A 17,801-nucleotide genomic window follows, 5' to 3' on the forward strand; every position below is an offset into this window, starting at 1 on the left:
ATTATTGGTGCTAAATATGATTTTAGACATTTGTTCTTTTTCAAGATAATTATAAAAAAAAAACCGAGAGGTTCGCACGGTACAAAAAAATAAGTCGATTTTGAAATGAAGAGTTAAACCTCAGATTTTAGTGAAACCTTAGGTTACAATTTAGTACAATTAATTTCAAATTATTAGTAATTGGCATATCTTTAATGATGTTTTTTTGATTCAAAAATATTGAGTAGTTTATTTATCTATTTTTTTTTTGCGACATTTTTTTTTACCATACTTGTTTTTATACCCTGAACTACTGACCACTGGTCCAGTGTCTGGTCAGTACCAGTAGTCAGTCAGAGGTTCAGGGTTAACAGAAGGAGGCGCGGCAGACCCCACAAAGTATATATATTCTTGATCAGATCGACGAGTTGAGTCCGTATGAACGCCGAGATCTTAAAAGATATAAGAGCTAGAGAAATGAAATTTTGTGTGAATGCTGATGTATACCATACCACTGACCAAACAACACATAGACTAGACATGTGAAGCAACGTTTTCCACGCCGTAACATCTGTCTAGCAAGTCCCGGCCAACTTCGTATTCGCGCTGCTTGGTATTGGATGTATGTTCATACATAGTTCATAATTTTGTTCAGCAAAATTTAGGTTTTTTTGGTTATTTAATTTTAAAAAAATGTACGATGAAGTTTTTTGCAATATTTTTTTTGTATAACTTAATAAATACTTTATTCTACTTAGTTAATTTTTTGTTTCATTAAAAAAACGTTTCAAAATACTTAAAAAATTGCTATAAGATTTAAAAATTTTGCTGTGCCAATAATTTAGTTCTTCACTGTATACCATACGCAGTACGAGCTTATCATATTTTTTCGATAACTCATCCAATAGCTTTTTATCGGGAATAATCGAAAAATTGGTTTTGTTTTTTTGAGCCTCATTGGAATACTATTAGACCTGGAGACTTCATTTGGTGTGTATATACATATGATGAATACAAACATTTTGTAATCAACAGATTTTGGGTACCACGCCCCCTTCGTCTAAAATTTGTAAAAAATTATTTCAAGTACTAGTACTGCATATGTATGTGTGGATGCATAAAAGAAGCACACAGAATGATAAAAATATCAGCTTAGAGGGCTTAGGGTATCTCCTAGTCGAGCAGTGTCAACTAGAGCCTTCTTACTTGTTATGATAAGCAAAAAATTCGTTAAATATATTCGTATATTTTCTTCCAATAGGTATACGAAAATATAGAAAATGATATCAAAATGAATCAATTTAAGATTACATATTTGAAAAAATATGAAGACAAATATTTTACTTGAATTTATTTTGTATTCACTTAATTTGTTTCATTTTTTCGCAATATATATCTGAGAGTTACATAATTATAGAAATTTGATTCTAATCCGCTTCGGAATCAGATTCGATCTTTTCACTAACTTCCACCTCGTTGAACATGCTCATTAATTCCAATTCCTTGCGCTTAATGCGGTCTTTGATGTTCGTTAGGGACTCGGCTTTCTGTACGTCGCGTGTAAAGAACTCATCCATCGTCTCGAATACGCTGCTATATTCATGAGGCTCATAGTTGGCCAACGTCGGCATTGGTGGTTTTTTGGGCTTACGCCTGGTCACATAAGTGCGCTCCATGTATTGCTTCAACTCGTCCAAGTGCTGCTCCTCATCCTGCTCGTGAGGTGAAAATGTACGTATCATTGATTTATACGATTTCTTCTGCTCTGCCCGGGCCAGTTCGATTTCTTTGGTTAGCTCCGGGGAGGGCAACAGGAGCTTTATATCTCCCACGAGCAGATCGCGATTCAGTATCTCCGCCTCATTCGTTTGCACACCCGTCTCTGACATTGGGTGTTTCACCACCCTTGCGGAGTCGTGGTGTCCCTCCGTTAAGCTTTCCTTTTTCATGCCACCTGCCTTGCGCGGCATACCTTGCTTTGATGTGGTATCTAAGCACTTCGTTTCGGTTCTCGGTGTTGCTGGCTTGCGAGGAACCGCTGCCTTTTGGGCGATAGCTCTGCCACGATTACTGGCCGAACGCAACGTTGAGGCAATCGTTGGTTTCTCCAGCCGTGCCGTCAGCTCCAGGCGGCTTATAGTTGACACCTCTGTGGTTTTGGTTCTCTTCCAGGCAGCGGTGCCACCATCGCCATCACCGCCGATGCATCGACCTGCTCTTCCGGTCTTGTGTGGTGATAGTGGCGTCGCCAGTCTGTTGCCACGCAACGTCTCATTTGTGGTCCGATTGTAATTCAATCTCGGTTGGGCCATAGCCATGGGCGCGGACATTGTAGTGGGCGTGGTCAATTTACCGCGCGCAGTCATATTGCAAATGTGAATGTCGATCGTTAGGCGCACAATCTTTGCGGATTCCTTAAATATTCTAGCAATTGCTTCACTTTATTATAATTTTAAGAGCTACGTGAATTTACTTGAATTCCTTCAACCATGTATACAGTATTAAAAAAAAATGTTATGTGGCCTCTTTGCAACGAAATAAAATTATCTGAGTTTTGAAGCTTTTACTTTCGTAAAGCCAGCTTAGTTGCTTACACGTTTTTACATTATATGTGATGTATTTGACAAAACTAAATAATGTATTATAGTTACGAACCTATCGTATGCTCTTGTGCATCAGCATTTTACACTTTTCTGATCCTAAGTCTCTTCATACCCTGAACCCATGGAAAATGGAAAATCAGGGTATAATGGTTTTGTGAAAAGTATGTAACAGGCAGAAGGACACATGGCAGACCCCACAAAATATACACATATATTCTTGATCAGGGATGGATTCAGGTAATAAGACCCTGTACCTTTGTACATGTACATCGCAGTATTAGCTTCAATTACATAAAAAAAAATGTATCATTTTTATCTCTTACATACATTCCAATTACATGCCCATAAAAATCGATTTTTACTCAAAAAATATAGTTTATTGCAGATTTCGGGTAACATAGATCAGATTTCCTTCCATCTTTCTTATATTAAAAAAATACAAACTGGTTAATTATCGGTTATTAAATGGATAGTTCAGATATACTTTAATGTTGCAATTCTTTTTTCTCATCATTTCAAAGGGATGAATTAGTTTGACAATGGAGCATAAAATGAGCCACATACAATTCAAAGCCCCAACCCTTATCTTTATTTGGAAATTTCAAATTATAAATATCGAAAAAGAATCAATTTGTTAAGCAAATTAGCTTTGTCTTTTAGTGAACATGCACATGGATGAAATTCATTGGGATTCATCGACATGTACATGTATATATATATATATATATATATACTCACACAAAATCGCATCTGACGAATTAACAATTGGCATTCAAAACGCCATTAATACTGTTTATTCAGCAAATGCGAATTTGCCGTTTATATACTGAAAATTCGTTTAAAATTTTTGCTGCATGAAATATATTGCAACTGATGCAGACTGACCGACAGAATGCAATCGATTGCAGCATGCGACATACAGCAAAAGTCCAAAGAGGTTAACACAAGTACTCAATTGTCCTGTGTAGTCCTCGTAGTTATGTTGCTTCATGAAAAAAAAAAAACAACATAATCTTAATATATATGTGCAATTATGATATAGCACAAGTGCTTTTCTTCTTCTCCTTGGGCTGCGGCTGCGATCTTGGAGCTCCAATAGCCCAATCATAATAAGGTGGAGAGCGCCCCTGATCGAAGAATGGCGGCGGAGATATGTACTCCAGTGGTGGTCGGACAGACTCCAAGCGCAAATTACCCGAGGGTATGTAGTTATACTGAGTGCAACGCGACAGACTTGGACTACCCGGCGGTGCACTAGGGGCGAATGCCACATCGATCGCCTCAACGCCGACCACATATTTAGCTTCAGCAGATGGCCGTGCCGTTTCGGTACGTGTTGGGGTTTTGGTTAGCTGAATCGGTTGGGCAGCCTTTGTCGCTGGTTCGCTGGTTGCAGTCGCAGTGGACGGACGACTAAGAGACATACGCTGCATGTCTGCTCGAATGGAGCGCACGGTTTCGGAGTCATTGTCCACATAACGCGGTACGTTGGGTAGCTCATCGAATAGCTGGTCCAGATCAGATTTTTTGTGCTGCTGAGTCGCCTGGGCGCCCATTGACAGCAGCTCAGCTTTATTGTAGCCAATCTTTGTAGCCGCCGACAAAGGCGTACTGCGTACGTTAGCTGAATAAAAAAATAGAAAATAATGATACATTTAAGGATATGTTTCACACATTTCGTCGTACACCAAAAGAAAGAAAAGAAACAAGAGATACGTGAACGCTATAAGCAGCATATGTGCGAAAATGAATTAGCCAAAGATGCATATATCACGTACATGATCAAAAGATGCGTATGCCAATTTATTATTTAAATAGACAGTAACTGCAATAGCTCCCCAGCTTCAGAAACCAGGTGCAATATGTTGCGAATGCATATATCTCTATCTATGTGCGTATATACATATATATCAAAAAAATTATATATATATATTTATACATATATACATGTACATATATATTATATTATAAAGGATTTGTGGAATGTGATGTTAAATGTGAAATGGGATTGTTTACGCCGATCTTGAAAACTTCTAAAACGCATGCTATTGACACAATTTAGATCTGTTAATTTTTGGGTCGATTCAACTCGTTTTCAATCCATAAATGCATATCTATATATAAATATATACTATACTTATGTATACACACATGTATATATATATATATACATATATATATATATATGTATATAGATATGTACTATTATGGGATCATTCGAAATGCTAAAGATCCTGCATATGCATTTGTATATAGGCATTTATGATCACTATCACGATTTCTTTGGTTTCTTTGGTGATATTGATAATTATGACAACGATTGTTATTACTTCGCTTCAATGAATGTGCCAAAGTGTCCTCAGTTTTTCCGTCCGTTTGTTGCTGCTGCTGATAATTATGATTATTATTTTTTTTGTTATGATTGTTAATCTGATGGCAGCCAGAACGCGTCGGATTAACTGCTTGAGCCGCACCGCCGTTCGCCTCGTTAATCTTATCATCCGGATAATAGGGTGAACCGACGAGCGTTTTTCGATCCCTGCACATGTCGATAATATGACGAAATTCCTGATTTTTGCTTAGCGTGCGCGGATTACCAATTAGGATAAGCAAAGACATGGGACGTGATAGTAAAACGTTCAAACGCTGAAATTAATCAAAAACTGATTTACATAAAAAATATTGTTCATACAGCAATCATAAAAATTTTCAAACTCACTCGACTATTATTAAGAAATCCTAATTTTTCGGTGAATGAGCGCACAAAGGAAACAATTATTATTTGCTTCTCCTTGCCCTGAAACAGTTCAACCGAGCCACAATCAATTTGATGCCAGTTGCGCATGTTGAGCTGCTCCTGGATGCGCTGGTACTGATTCTTATATGGCGATATAATGCCAATATCCGTTTGGGCCAATTTATCGCCATTGATACCAAAGTACATTAGATCTTTCACATAGTCCATAACTGCATCGATTTCCTTATTGTTGCACAGGCTGCCAAGCAGAAGAATACGATTATTTATATGGGAATTAGTTGAAATCGAGAGAAGCATACCTCAGCGAGCTTTGCGAATTCATCGTCGTTCCAAAAACCGAGTGAAACATTATAGGGAAATGATCATTGGGCGTGTGAAACCAATTTCTAGCCATGCAAACTTTTTCTAAAAAAAATGTCCAAAGAAAATAATATTTTGTTATCATATTAAATGTGAATTATTTTTTAAGTCTATAACCAAATTATATATATTATATATATTATGTGTTATACAAATCTCTAAGAATTGTTTGCTATCAGCTTTAATACCCTGTAACAAAGATTTTATAAACAATCAAAACTATTACAGTCACTAAACAAATAGTTAGTCCATGTGAAGCAGACTTACCAATTTCCGCCTCCGATGTCAGTTCGCTGTTGTAGTAGAGATCACTGTAGAGCTTAACAATTTCGGGATGGGAACGATAGTTACGCCGCAGACGTGTCTGTACGGCGGTGTTGTAATCACCATTCTCGCCCAAACGGTAGCATTCGCGCTGGAGTAGACGCTCGAAAAGCGATACGCCCAGACCCCAATCGCTGGCACGCTGCGATTGCAGTACCGGGCCCAGCTGCTTATGATCGCCAGATAAAATAAGATTGGTTGTTGGGGCAACGGTACAGGTAATGCCCATTAGCACCTCCGCTTCGGTAGAGGCCGCAGCTTCATCGACAAAAACATGTGTGAATACGCTGCGTTTGTCTTCGTCACGACCGAAGCCGCCCGTCGAAAGCTTGCCCGCCAGACTAAGAGTGCACACCACAATACGATACTCGTGCACCGCCTGCACGTCCGGGTAAAAGTGTAGCGCGTACATATTCGAATATTCCAAGAGCAAGTCATCAATATTATCTATGCGTCTATCGCAGCTGGCAGCAAAAATACGCGTCAGAGGACGCGCTTGACTTGGTACTTTAGATATAGCGCGCAGTAGACGCAATGCGATCTCATCGCAGGCCGTATTGGAGCCGGCCAGGACCAGGATATGGGTGTCTGGTCGGCGCACATAAAGCTGGTAGATGGCCTCACAAATTGTCGCCGTTTTTCCAGTACCGGGCGGCCCAACGACAATGTAAGGAGCCGGTAGCTTGTCACAAAATGTAATTTGCTGCACCGCCTGCTGTTGCTCCGGATTATGTCCAATATTCTCATTATACAAGCACAAAGCACCTCTGGCTACCGGCTGTCGCATAATCGAAGGTGGGAACAGCAAACGGTCCACGTGCTCTGGATTGCTGAGCTTTAATTGACGTAGAGCCCGATATTGATATCGGAGAACAGCTCGCACGGGTCGAAAGAGCAGCGTATACGTGGTGTTGTCTAGCAAATGACGATCGCAGGTGATATTGACGCGTTGCGTCGACACGCCCAGGATGCGTGCAAAATAGACGCGGGGCTCACGACGATCCTTTTCGGGTACGCCAAACTGTTCGTTGACCTTCTGGCCCCATTGAATGAGCGCATCGAAATCTTTGAGTGCTAATTCCAATATCAGACCATTATTATCCAACAGCTGTCTGATGCTGTTCGCTTTGCCCGTCGTCTCTGACTGAGTAATCGTGCAACGCTCGTTGATGATAAGGACATCATCGCCAGGCGAGAGGATATCCTCGGCACTTAAATTCCTGGAATTTGGCTGCAATTTAACGGACAACTCTTTGCCGAACTGATGCAGCTCCATTTTGGATTGCTTAAGGGCAACATAGCATTGCAGCCGCTCAATATCCTCAACTTGGAGCAGGGTGCGTAGTGTCCCATAAATATTGCTTTGCGTGAACTCTCCCAACTCACAATAGTTGCGATAATCCTTATTGTATTCAGATAATCGAACTTGGGCGTCTTCCGCATCATGTTTCAGTGCGGTAACCACCGGCTTTGGTGGTATAGCCGGTTCTAGCCGACCGCCACGAAACAACTTCTTGCTGGACAGCCGATAGGGATTTACATCAAAGCTGGCCTTCGGCAACGCATCGGTACGCATAAAATGATGCTGTTCCACATAATAATGGCGCTGGCCATTCACCAGCTGACTGTACCCAATTACAATCGGCTGTTCACGCAGTATCGTGAAGACGTGCGAGTCGACAAAGAAGATCAGTTGCCCACTTTCGGTCACCTCCAATGGCAATCGATTGTTGTAGACGTAATAAAACTGACGCGACTGCACAATGGTAAATTTCTCAATCACAATATCCTTTAGCTGCGTCTCCAGCGTAAAACCAAAATAATGACTATCAACGCAGGTCCTATACGAAAGTTTCAACATTGGCTGGCTACTGAAAGTAGAGAGAGTGAGAGATCTCTTTATAAGTAAACCAAACTACACGCTAATAACTACATAGCATAACAAGTAAAAAAGCTCTAGTCGAGACTGCTCGACTACGAGATCCCCTGAACCCTTCGAGCAACTGATATTTCAATAATTATGCGCACAATCACACACACACGCACATATGTACATATACAGGCCCGCGTACGCACGCATAAACACGCGTTGGCGGCTTAATTTAATGTGTGGTGAGGGGGTGGATATAGGGGTTGGGGGTAAATTTAACAAAAATTTAAATTGTATAAAATGTATCCAAATATAGATAATGTATAGAAATAGATTTGTATAACTGATTTTCGATAAGGTTTTTAATCGATAACAAAATAACGGGATGAGTTATCGATTTTTGGAGAGAAGCTCGATATGCACGCTATATATACGAACATTAAAAACAATTGAAGTCTCTATCTCTTATATCTTTTGAGACCGACGCGTTCATACATACGGACAGACAGACAGACAAGGCCAAATCGTCTCAGCTTGTCGCCCTGATCAAGAATATATATTCTTTGTGCGGTCTGCCAGGCGTACTTCTGCCTGTTACATACATTTCAACAAAAACAATGGGGCTGTGGGGTTCAGGGAATAAATAGTAAAGTATTCTAAAATAGTAACAAATTGCAAGTTCACAAACATTCAACGCAATTGAGACTAGCAAATGAAAAATGAATAATATACATGAGCTTTAGACAAACACACTCTATAAAATACATATAACCTAATAACAACAGTTTGCTATCAGATAACATTCTACATACATCATTTATATGTAATACTATTGTTTTATAAATAGTTTACAATTTGTAAAAAATATATTCAAAGATTCGATTGTTTTCTTATATACATTCTACTTAGATTATCTGAATAACACTTACTACTTTGTCATTTTCTGCAACGACTCAAAGTCCGACTCATCACCATGGTATTCGATGTGTTCCTCATACTTCTCAATGCTATCAAAGTTGCATTGACAAATGTAGCAACCCATCGAACTTAACTCAAAGTCCAAATCGCGATGTTGCCTTTGCGTTTTTTGATATTTCAATGGAATTGACTCGGCCTCCTCATCCAGCACGTATTCTGGTCAACAAAAACAAGACACCAAACGGATGATTCCATGAAAAAAATCAATAACCAAGCACAAGGATCGAAGTGCATGGGTATAGCTTACTTTGGGCAATCGGACCATCTTGCGTAGCATCCGTCACATTGCTGACAGCAGCATAATCAGTTTGTCGCTGCTTCTCGTCGATGGCATTATACTTCTCCCTTCGAAACTCCATTAGAGCTACGCTCTTGATGCGGTAGTTGGAATCACCGCGCGGAGTATTCATCAAGAAGTTTGTACGCTGCAGCAGTGAACCGATCTATAAATAAATAAATAATACACACAATTATTGATGACTGTTCCAAACTTTAATGGGATGTACAGTTAGAGTTTTATGTGAATGTTAACATATACATATACGTGAAACAGATAGATAATAAGAGGGGTCCCACGAATAGAGTAGATGCATTTGATATACAAAAGAAAATTTTTGAGGGTTTCGCCCAGAATTTTGTTTGGGACTTTTAAAGTACCCAAGAGATATAATTATGAGTCAAGTCAGCTCGTCGGTGACAGATACTTATGTATACATACATACATATTTGGCAACCATATATTGATGTATGATCAGATGAACTCCAATGTTAATGGTGAAAATATGTACATACATATATATTCGCTTATCACTTTTCATAGTGGCAGAACTAATTTGCATTTGCCTCGTTAACACAATTTTATATGCATCTATGAGACGTGCATATATGTACATATGTATATGCATGTGCAGTTATACTTGTCTGCATATACATTTACAATTAATATGCATATATATATATATATATATATATATATATATATATATATATATATAACAATAACAATATAATGTAGAACCGGCTTAGCGCAGAGAACATTAACTACAATTCTAAACAAGTAAGAAAGCTCTAGTCGAGACTGCTCGACTACGAGATCCCCTGAACCCCACAAGGAACTGATATTTCAATAATAATTAGCACACACACACGCACACATACACACACACACACACACGCATACAAACAAACACACGCACACACATACACATACAAACAAACACACGCATATATGGGCGATTTTTTTTTTAAGTGATCTTCGATAAGGTTTTTTATCGATAAAAAAGTATCGGAATAAGTTAACGTTTTTTAGTGATAAAAACGATATGCGCGTGATATATACGGACATTTAAAAAAAAAGTTGAAGTCTCTAGCTCTTATATCTTCTGAAATCGACGCGTTCATACATACGGACGGATGGACGGACGGACGGACAGGCCAAATCGACTCAGCTTGTCGCCCTGATCAAGAATATATATACTTTGTGGGGTCTGCCACGCCTCCTTCTGCCTGTTACATACTTTTAACAAAACCATTATACCCTGATTTCCCATTTTCAATGGGTTCAGGGTATAAAAATACAACAACAATGAGAGGCGACTATAGATTACAGTTTAGTCCGGTAAAACCCAGAGAGCTGCCTGCAAACATATGACTAACAGATTTTGATATCTGCGGTAGGTTGAGTAGAGAGTAGGTAGAGAGATTAAGAGAGAGGTAAAGCGCGAGAGACGGAGAGAGACAGAGAGCTGGGTTGAGTTGATAAAGTAAGTTAGCTATAGAGAATTGATAGATTGGCAAAAAGAGCGAAACACAATTGAGAGTGTTTAAATAACGAGGAAAGCACAAATATATATCAATCTTCTACGTTCAAGTATGGGTCTTAGTACAGCACGTATACAGTATAATCAGCCATATCAAACTAACAACATTCTTTGTTATATGTATATTTACAACGGTGGTCTGTAAATATTCTAAATAGAAAATGAACGATTAATATTCTATATCAATAACTTAGTTCATTATACTAACTGTTGACTGTATCTTTTTTATGTAGTCTGCAAATTTTGGAAACATGAGAATATATATTTAATTTCCATCAAAATATTCGCAGGATTCGTAATTTTTTGGACCACTTACGATTATAATTATGCAATAGTCTACTTACATTATAAGCCCCATTTACGGAGAGTTGAGCGCGTAGTTCTGTGCTATTGGGTTCCCGTAGTAGATGCTTTTCGAATTCCCTTCGCAGCGTTCGTTTATCCACGTACCAGCTGTTGCGCGCGCTCACCACCTGGATCTCAGCCATTTTTAGCAGAAAGGAGCCAATTAACTCGCGCTCTAAGGATTTTTAAAATTATTTTTTAGAAATTAATTGTCTGCAGAATTAATAAATAATACAGTAAAGCGTAGTTGTTAATGCACTTACCCCATGGCTTGCGTTGCGGCGTGGCTTGGAAATCAGCATTGTTACTATTGCGGTTGTTGTTGTTGGCTGTTATGGTTTTATTGTTTAAGCTTACAAATGATGTTGACGGCGGCGTCGCTGGCGGCGTCAAAATGGAAGGTGGCATTGTTGCTGTATTTGTTACTTTCTTTAATCTATTGACAGGGATCGCCTTCTTTGGGCCACTGGCCTTTTTTTGAATTTTATTTTTTGTCATGGTAAATACGCACAAACGGACGAAAATGCTTTGCACAGTACTTACAAGCACGCACACACGCGCACGATCTCTTACACATACACACACACACACACACACACACACTGCACACGCACACCCACACTTGAGCACACTAACTCAAAGTAGGAGTAGCAAAAAACAAAATGAATTGATAGCACTCTGGATTCTGGTTTCTAAACTGTAATTAAATACGAATTTTGTCTGAGTACACCGTTCAACGATCCATACACACACAAACACACACTAACGAAATTGCAATGTTTCGCGAAAATTTCTATTGGCACTGAACAAAGAACAACCTGCGCAACACAATGGTTCAACGGTAAATGACAAAAATGCAGCTATCACAGAATTTATATGTATGTACATATGTACATATGTGTACGCGCATGAGTTTAGAAATTTGTACCTTTCGATAGTGATCTGGTAGCTATTAGCAGAAATCGAAGATGCTGATGCTGATTCACTCACGCTCTTGCAAGCGAGTGTTGTGCTCGGCTGATTAAGTGTGCGTCTGTGTGTATATGTGTGTATATGAGAGATGGATTCTGGGATATGTGCCCGCGCGCTCATGTAACGGTTAATAAAGGCAATATGCTCTTGTTGCCATACATCGCCAGAAACAATTGACATGCTTATGTACGTATGTATATATATACTTATGCATATATACATATACATATATATGCATACACTTACCACTGCGAATTTTTGATTGCGATAAAAACATGCCACGCCTTCTTAAAATGTATTGTATATATGTATGTATGTATTTTTGTGGTTTTTTTTTTTTTGTTTTTTGTAGGTATTAAAATGTTGCGTGTAACACGATTTAAAATATAACTCAATTCAACATGTGAGTGTGATCTAAAATGCGTTCAGGTTGTGAAATAACTTGGTAGACACGTATACAACTTGAGGGTAAAGCCACTTATCTGTGGATAAGAGCTGCGTGAATAGCTCACACAGCTGTAACGGGAAAGAACCGACTTCAAACTGAATCGATCTTTGTTAAGCAACAGGCTAAACAACCGCTCTAGTGTGACCAACTTGTGAATTGCTTACAAATCGATGTGCAGTATTTTCTCGAGCGAACCAGGTTCAACTGCACAAATCGATGTAAAATCTTAAGAGGAAAACGGTTTATATTTATTTGTATAGTTAATCTTACATCACTAGTAAAAGAGTTTATGAATAAAATAATTTATTTTTTGGCCAGCTTCAGCTTCTCGGAACCAAAAATGACGCCCGTATCAACAAGCTTGCGTTTCATAGCAAATGGATTAACGGAATTTAGGGGTGAACGTTGCTCTCCATCCTTGGAGTCGCTGGCCTGCGACTCTGATTCGCCAAATAGATTCTCCTGAGTATCCAGGGCTGTGGTTACATCTGGCGTTGCCGGACGAGATGCTCCTGCGGCAGCAGCCCTAAATAAATTTGGAGAATTAGTGAAGCGCTTTAAGGCGCCCCGCTTCGAGGCACTCAGTTCCATCGCTTTAGGTGCTAATTTCGGAGTTGTCGTCTGCACTGGAGCCATGGGCAGAACAATGGTGGCGGCAATACCGTTGGCTCCAAGTAGCTGCTGCTGCTTACGCGCTTCTTGAACTGCCTCCAGTTGTGGCAGCAGCTCGCATAGCCTATCTGAGAGGTGAATGCGTCCCCGTTTCGAAGCATATTTAACAGCTAGCTGGAGCAGCTCAGTGCAGGCGATAGACTCGATAAGCTCACGAGCTCGCGTCTCACACTCGCTACTGCAGGCCAAAGCAAACAGCTTTATGGCCGTCTCCTTTTGTATCTTCTCAGCGCCTTCCCACTGCATCAAGCTGGCTCTCAATAGCGTGTCCTCCAGCTCCGATTTCTCCAGCTCAATGTCACAGAGCGGCAGCTGCATGCGCAGCTCCTGCAGCATAGGACGTGGATTAGTCATGGGATAGGAGCTGCCGCGACAGAGCACAGCCTCAATAATCTGTCTGCGCTCTGAAAGAGCAACTATGAAGTAGTTATTAGATACACTGGAGCTCTGTTTTAGGGTGTCGCAAATGGGGAACCAGGCATTGCTGGCCCGACGATATAGCTGTACCAGACCCATGTTATCCGCAAAGCAGGGCGAGCCCACATCCGAAAATCCAAGCCAGTTCAGTTGTCGTCCCGGTGTCAAAGGCAATGTAAGCTGCTCCACGCGGAGGCTCAAGCCACTCACATTAACCAGCATGGCAGCCAAATGTTGTTGACTCTGGCTGCAACCGGCGGCATGATAAACGCATAGCACGCTATTCTCATGTCCGGCCAATGCGACCACCTGTCCAGGCAAGCTCAACACCTCGCGCTGCGTGCCCATTACGCTAAACAGGCGCAAAAAGCGATGACTGGTCGCTACGGCAATCAGCTGACTGGTGGCTACCAGAGCCTCCACGCTCTCGCAGTCCGGCAGACTCAGCGACCACTCCTTGTTTCCAGCTGCAGCCAATGCAATGACTACCAGCTTGCTACTTTCCGTGGAAGCCAAAGCCAAGGCGCTACGACTGAGACTCGCCAGATTATGTTGATTGTAGTTGTTGCTCAAGTGCAGCGCATGATGCACGCTCGCATCGTGGAATTCCACATCGATAGCTCCATCACCGCTTGGCTCGGTATGCGCTGTCACAATACCCACATCGTTCCAAGCCAAATAGTGATGTTCCAAATCAATTGGCGTGGCGCCCGGCTGAAAGGGAGCCTGCTGCTTGAAGAGCTTTAACTGGGGGGCGGGAGGCACACTGGAGTTGCTGGCTATGGAGTGCTTCGACTGCTCATCGTCTATTTCATCTGGCACATAGCCCGATTTGCTCATCACTTTACGTTTTAGCTGCTCCAGGCTAATGCCATCGCCGTCATCAGTCTCCGCCATATCCTCATCGTCTCCACCCTCAAATTCAAATCCTGTGCCTGTAAGCAACTCATCCTGCTCCTCCTCTGGCTCACCGTCTAGTCCGCTTCGTGTCTCTTCCTCACCCAGAAATATGGTGCCCAATTGTCCAGTAGCATCGCAATAGGCCAACTCATCAGCTGTAGTTGGGTTCCAGGCAAGGCACGTGATGGATTTGCAGTCGCTGGGAGGTGCCTCCACCGACAATGCCTTCCGCTGCACCACATCGAATATGCTGAGTTCCCCACTAGTGGTGCCCGCTGCCAAGCGCTGTCCGTTCGGCGAGAATTGGCAGCAACTGTAGCTGCCAGAGACACGATCATCCTGTAGCTTGTAGGCCACCTCCCAGTTGGAAGTATTAAGAACAATTATTTCCTTGTCTAGCGCATAGGCCAACTGTTCACCGCGCAGTGGTTCAAAGCTGGGCGTCCCGAACAGGCTGGCGCTCTCAAAGCTATTTACGCGCGGTAATCCTGATATACTCTTCAGCTCTTCACCCTTCTCAAACTGCCAGACCTTAAGCAGACCGTCTCCGGCCACCGAAGCCAACAGATGTCGCTCAGCATACAGATCGAGAGCTAATACAGGTCCCTTGTGCCCCTCCAGTATGGTTTCGGCTCCCGCATTGTCACCCTTCAGCACTTTAATATGTGTATCCTCGCTGCCAGCAGCTGTAAATGCTCCACTGACTCGCAGACACGTAACAGGTGCTGTGAAGCGCATGAGTATGCCATCGCTGTCCATGTCGGGGAATGTGTATGCGTGTACCGTGTTGCGATCTGTGGAGGCCAGCAGTCGGCTTCCCGTGTGCGCAATGCACATGACAAACTCGCCCAGACAGGTCGAACGGGGATCATCGTCGCTGATGCAGGTCCAGTGGCGTATATCGCCATCAGTGCCGCACGTGATCATAAAATCACCTTTAGGAGTGTACAATAGTCCAGTGTACCCATTAGTGTGTGCATAACGCAGTGAACTGCGCGAAAAACTCATTTTTGTATTATTATTTATATCCGAGATTTGGTTCAACCCCAATCTTCGTTTCCTTAGCGTTTCGCGCCAAAACAAAACTAGCAGTGTTGCACAACGTCAAACGTCATTAGCAGCACCAGCGCTGATCAGTTGCCAGTTGCCAGTTCGGGTATTAGCACTGGCATTTTAGTAAAGAAAAGTGAAAATCTACTTTTGCTCTAAAATTAATTTACTTACACTACCATTGACCAAACTTTAAATCAGATAAAATATATATGGTTATAAATAAATTAGTATATACCTCACTCGTCAACCACATCTTATTTGAACAGCATACCTGGCGTGTGATTTATCAGCTGATTTTTTGGAACGTCGATAAAAAATATAATAAAATAATTCAACACTACCACTAACCAGTGTGGTTAGTGACACTACAAAGAAATATAAATAATTACATATGTATATGTAACAATTAATAAAACATAAATTGCACGCAGTAAACAAGAAGTAAAGTTTAATTATATTACATATTGTTCTATACCGACTTTATGTCATGGACCCCATATAAGCAAAGCTGTTTCCATATATTATTGTTTTCTTAGCTGCTGCCGGCACATTACGGCACAGTATTATTATTCAATAATGCTTAAAACGTGCGCGAAACATTTAACAAACAATTATGGCGCATTGCGCTGTCTTTCGATGCAACCATCGCATATGAATATTTTCGATAGAAATGCGAAGCGACTGCAAAAGGAAAGAGCGGCACTTAAGTAAATTACTCAACAAAGTTTCATCGAGTTCTTTTATAGCAATTTGATTCCCAACAGCACAGATGTGGCGCTCTATGATTATCTTAAGGAGGAGGTGGGCTTCCGTTTATCGGATCGTGTGTTTGACATAAAGCGCGAATTCAAAACCGCAGCCGACATTGGCTGCAATCGTGGTTATATATCGAAGCACATCCTCGCCGAGTGCGTGGAGCACCTGACTTTAACTGACACAAGTGCCTCAATGCTAGAACAGGCGCAGGGCACACCGGGCCTAAAAATGAGCAAATTGGTGCAAGACGAGGAGCAACTGGATGTGGGTAAACAAATGAAATTTATGCATTATTCTAGTGTTTTAATAATTTTTTATCCGTGAAGTTTGAAGAAAACTCCATGGACTTGATTATATCCAGCTTAAGTCTGCACTGGGTCAACGATTTGCCCGGCTGCTTTACGCGTATTAAACGTAGCCTAAAGCCGGATGGCGTGTTTATTGCATCGCTATTTGGCGGTGACACGTTGTACGAACTGCGTTCCTCGTTGCAGTTGGCGGAGCTGGAGAGGAGGGGCGGAATCGCCCCTCACGTTTCACCCTTTACTCAAATCCGTGATATTGGTTCGTTGCTCAATCGAGCAGGCTTTACGATGTTAACCATAGATACGGACGAGATAGTTATTGGCTACCCTAGCATGTTTGAGCTGATGTGGGATCTTAAGGGTATGGCCGAGAACAATGCCGCCTTCAATAGACCCGCCCATCTAAGTCGCGAAACGTTAATAGCAGCGAGTGCCATCTACAAGGAGCTCTACGGAAAACCGAACGAGGAAGGCGTCCCAGCGACATTTCAAATCATCTACCTGGTGGGCTGGAAGCCGGGGCCCAATCAGCCACAGCCGCTGCCCCGAGGCACAGCTGACGTATCCCTTAAGGATCTGGGAAATATTTTCGAAAAGGGCGGAAAAATTAAAGTAGATGCCGAGTCTTAAGCCTATGAATATTTGCCAAAAGTTGCTAAATAAATAAAAGTTATGTTTGAAACGCACTTCAAAAATTTAATTTACAATGAACTTGTAACTTAAATCAAGTTAAATTAGCTTATTTTAAGAAAAAAAGCAAACTGAAAATTAGACGAACAGAAAGTTTAGTGCGCACTAAACTTACGCATATACTTAGCTGTTTCCCTTTTTTAAATATATAAATTACTTAAATTTAATATATAATGTATGCATTGTTTATATATATATATATATATATATATATATAAACTTGCATAGTTGGGCATGCAAAACAATGCATACGTTATGTAGATAATTGTAATCATAATCATAATCATTCGTTTGCTCTTGTATATACATTATCAACTTGCTCATTTGCTAATTTTTGGTAGCATGGACGTAAATTTTTAATTATGTTTATATATTGTTTAAAGTTGCTTTGTATTTTCTTGGGGTTTATATATACAATTTACAATATAATAGCTCTCTAATTTCATATTCCCTTTTAGTTTATTTTGTATTAAATACATGTTGCTCTTGCTACAACAAATATCTGCATTTATTTCTCGATTGCTTTTTTTGCGGTTTATTATTTCATATTT

At 40.8% G+C, this 17,801-nt stretch overlaps 4 protein-coding genes across 8 annotated transcripts; 1 reads left to right on the forward strand and 3 right to left on the reverse strand.

Moving 5' to 3' along the window:
* Window positions 1–1,315: 1,315 nt before the first annotated feature.
* Window positions 1,316–2,569, reverse strand: LOC108652994 (uncharacterized). Its single transcript, XM_018103216.3, has one exon. The coding sequence runs from the start codon at window positions 2,343–2,345 to the stop codon at window positions 1,407–1,409; it is 939 nt and encodes a 312-aa protein (XP_017958705.1). The 5' UTR covers window positions 2,346–2,569; the 3' UTR covers window positions 1,316–1,406.
* A 368-nt stretch (window positions 2,570–2,937) lies between these two features.
* Window positions 2,938–12,562, reverse strand: LOC108654996 (uncharacterized). Of its 5 annotated transcripts, none has more exons than XM_089260718.1 (10): window positions 12,256–12,562; window positions 11,301–11,417; window positions 11,037–11,212; window positions 9,120–9,315; window positions 8,824–9,028; window positions 5,968–7,895; window positions 5,640–5,745; window positions 5,302–5,578; window positions 4,913–5,228; window positions 2,938–4,206 (listed from the first exon to the last, which is right to left on the reverse strand). In XM_089260718.1, the coding sequence occupies exons 1-10, from the start codon at window positions 12,284–12,286 to the stop codon at window positions 3,614–3,616; spliced, it is 3,945 nt and encodes a 1,314-aa protein (XP_089116844.1). In that variant the 5' UTR covers window positions 12,287–12,562; the 3' UTR covers window positions 2,938–3,613. The 5 variants fall into 5 exon arrangements, with proteins under 5 accessions (XP_089116844.1, XP_089116843.1, XP_030241655.2 ...); XM_089260717.1 differs by having other exon boundaries at window positions 11,301–11,450; XM_030385795.2 differs by having other exon boundaries at window positions 11,301–11,508.
* Window positions 12,563–12,683: 121 nt separating this feature from the next.
* Window positions 12,684–15,552, reverse strand: Ctf4 (Chromosome transmission fidelity 4). The gene has a single exon (XM_018106908.3). The coding sequence runs from the start codon at window positions 15,452–15,454 to the stop codon at window positions 12,761–12,763; it is 2,694 nt and encodes an 897-aa protein (XP_017962397.1). The 5' UTR covers window positions 15,455–15,552; the 3' UTR covers window positions 12,684–12,760.
* A 294-nt stretch (window positions 15,553–15,846) lies between these two features.
* Window positions 15,847–17,246, forward strand: LOC108655243 (arginine-hydroxylase NDUFAF5, mitochondrial). The gene is made up of 3 exons (XM_018106987.3): window positions 15,847–16,206; window positions 16,264–16,519; window positions 16,582–17,246. Exons 1-3 carry the CDS (start codon window positions 16,076–16,078, stop codon window positions 17,188–17,190), a joined length of 996 nt encoding a protein of 331 aa, XP_017962476.1. The 5' UTR covers window positions 15,847–16,075; the 3' UTR covers window positions 17,191–17,246.
* The last annotated feature ends 555 nt before the right edge of the window (window positions 17,247–17,801 follow it).

The sequence above is a fragment of the Drosophila navojoa genome, chromosome 5 (genome assembly GCF_054131105.1).
Source record: "Drosophila navojoa isolate 15081-1374.11 chromosome 5, UAZ_NAV_1.0, whole genome shotgun sequence".
NCBI lineage: Eukaryota > Metazoa > Arthropoda > Insecta > Diptera > Drosophilidae > Drosophila > Drosophila navojoa.

Excerpts from the sequence above, each read along its gene's own strand:
- LOC108652994 (XM_018103216.3), bottom strand. The coding sequence starts at position 2,345 with ATGACTGCGCGCGGTAAATTGACCACGCCCACTACAATGTCCGCGCCC.
- LOC108654996 (XM_030385792.2), bottom strand. The coding sequence starts at position 11,535 with ATGACAAAAAATAAAATTCAAAAAAAGGCCAGTGGCCCAAAGAAGGCG. Across the intron at positions 9,316-11,036 it reads CCGTAAATGGGGCTTATAAT|ATCGGTTCACTGCTGCAGCG; the intron begins GTAAGTAGACTA and ends ATTTATTTATAG. Across the intron at positions 7,896-8,823 it reads TTGCAGAAAATGACAAAGTA|TAGCCAGCCAATGTTGAAAC; the intron begins GTAAGTGTTATT and ends CTCTACTTTCAG.
- Ctf4 (XM_018106908.3), bottom strand. The coding sequence starts at position 15,454 with ATGAGTTTTTCGCGCAGTTCACTGCGTTATGCACACACTAATGGGTAC.
- LOC108655243 (XM_018106987.3), top strand. The coding sequence starts at position 16,076 with ATGCTTAAAACGTGCGCGAAACATTTAACAAACAATTATGGCGCATTG. Across the intron at positions 16,207-16,263 it reads AAGGAAAGAGCGGCACTTAA|CACAGATGTGGCGCTCTATG; the intron begins GTAAATTACTCA and ends GATTCCCAACAG. Across the intron at positions 16,520-16,581 it reads AAGACGAGGAGCAACTGGAT|TTTGAAGAAAACTCCATGGA; the intron begins GTGGGTAAACAA and ends TTATCCGTGAAG.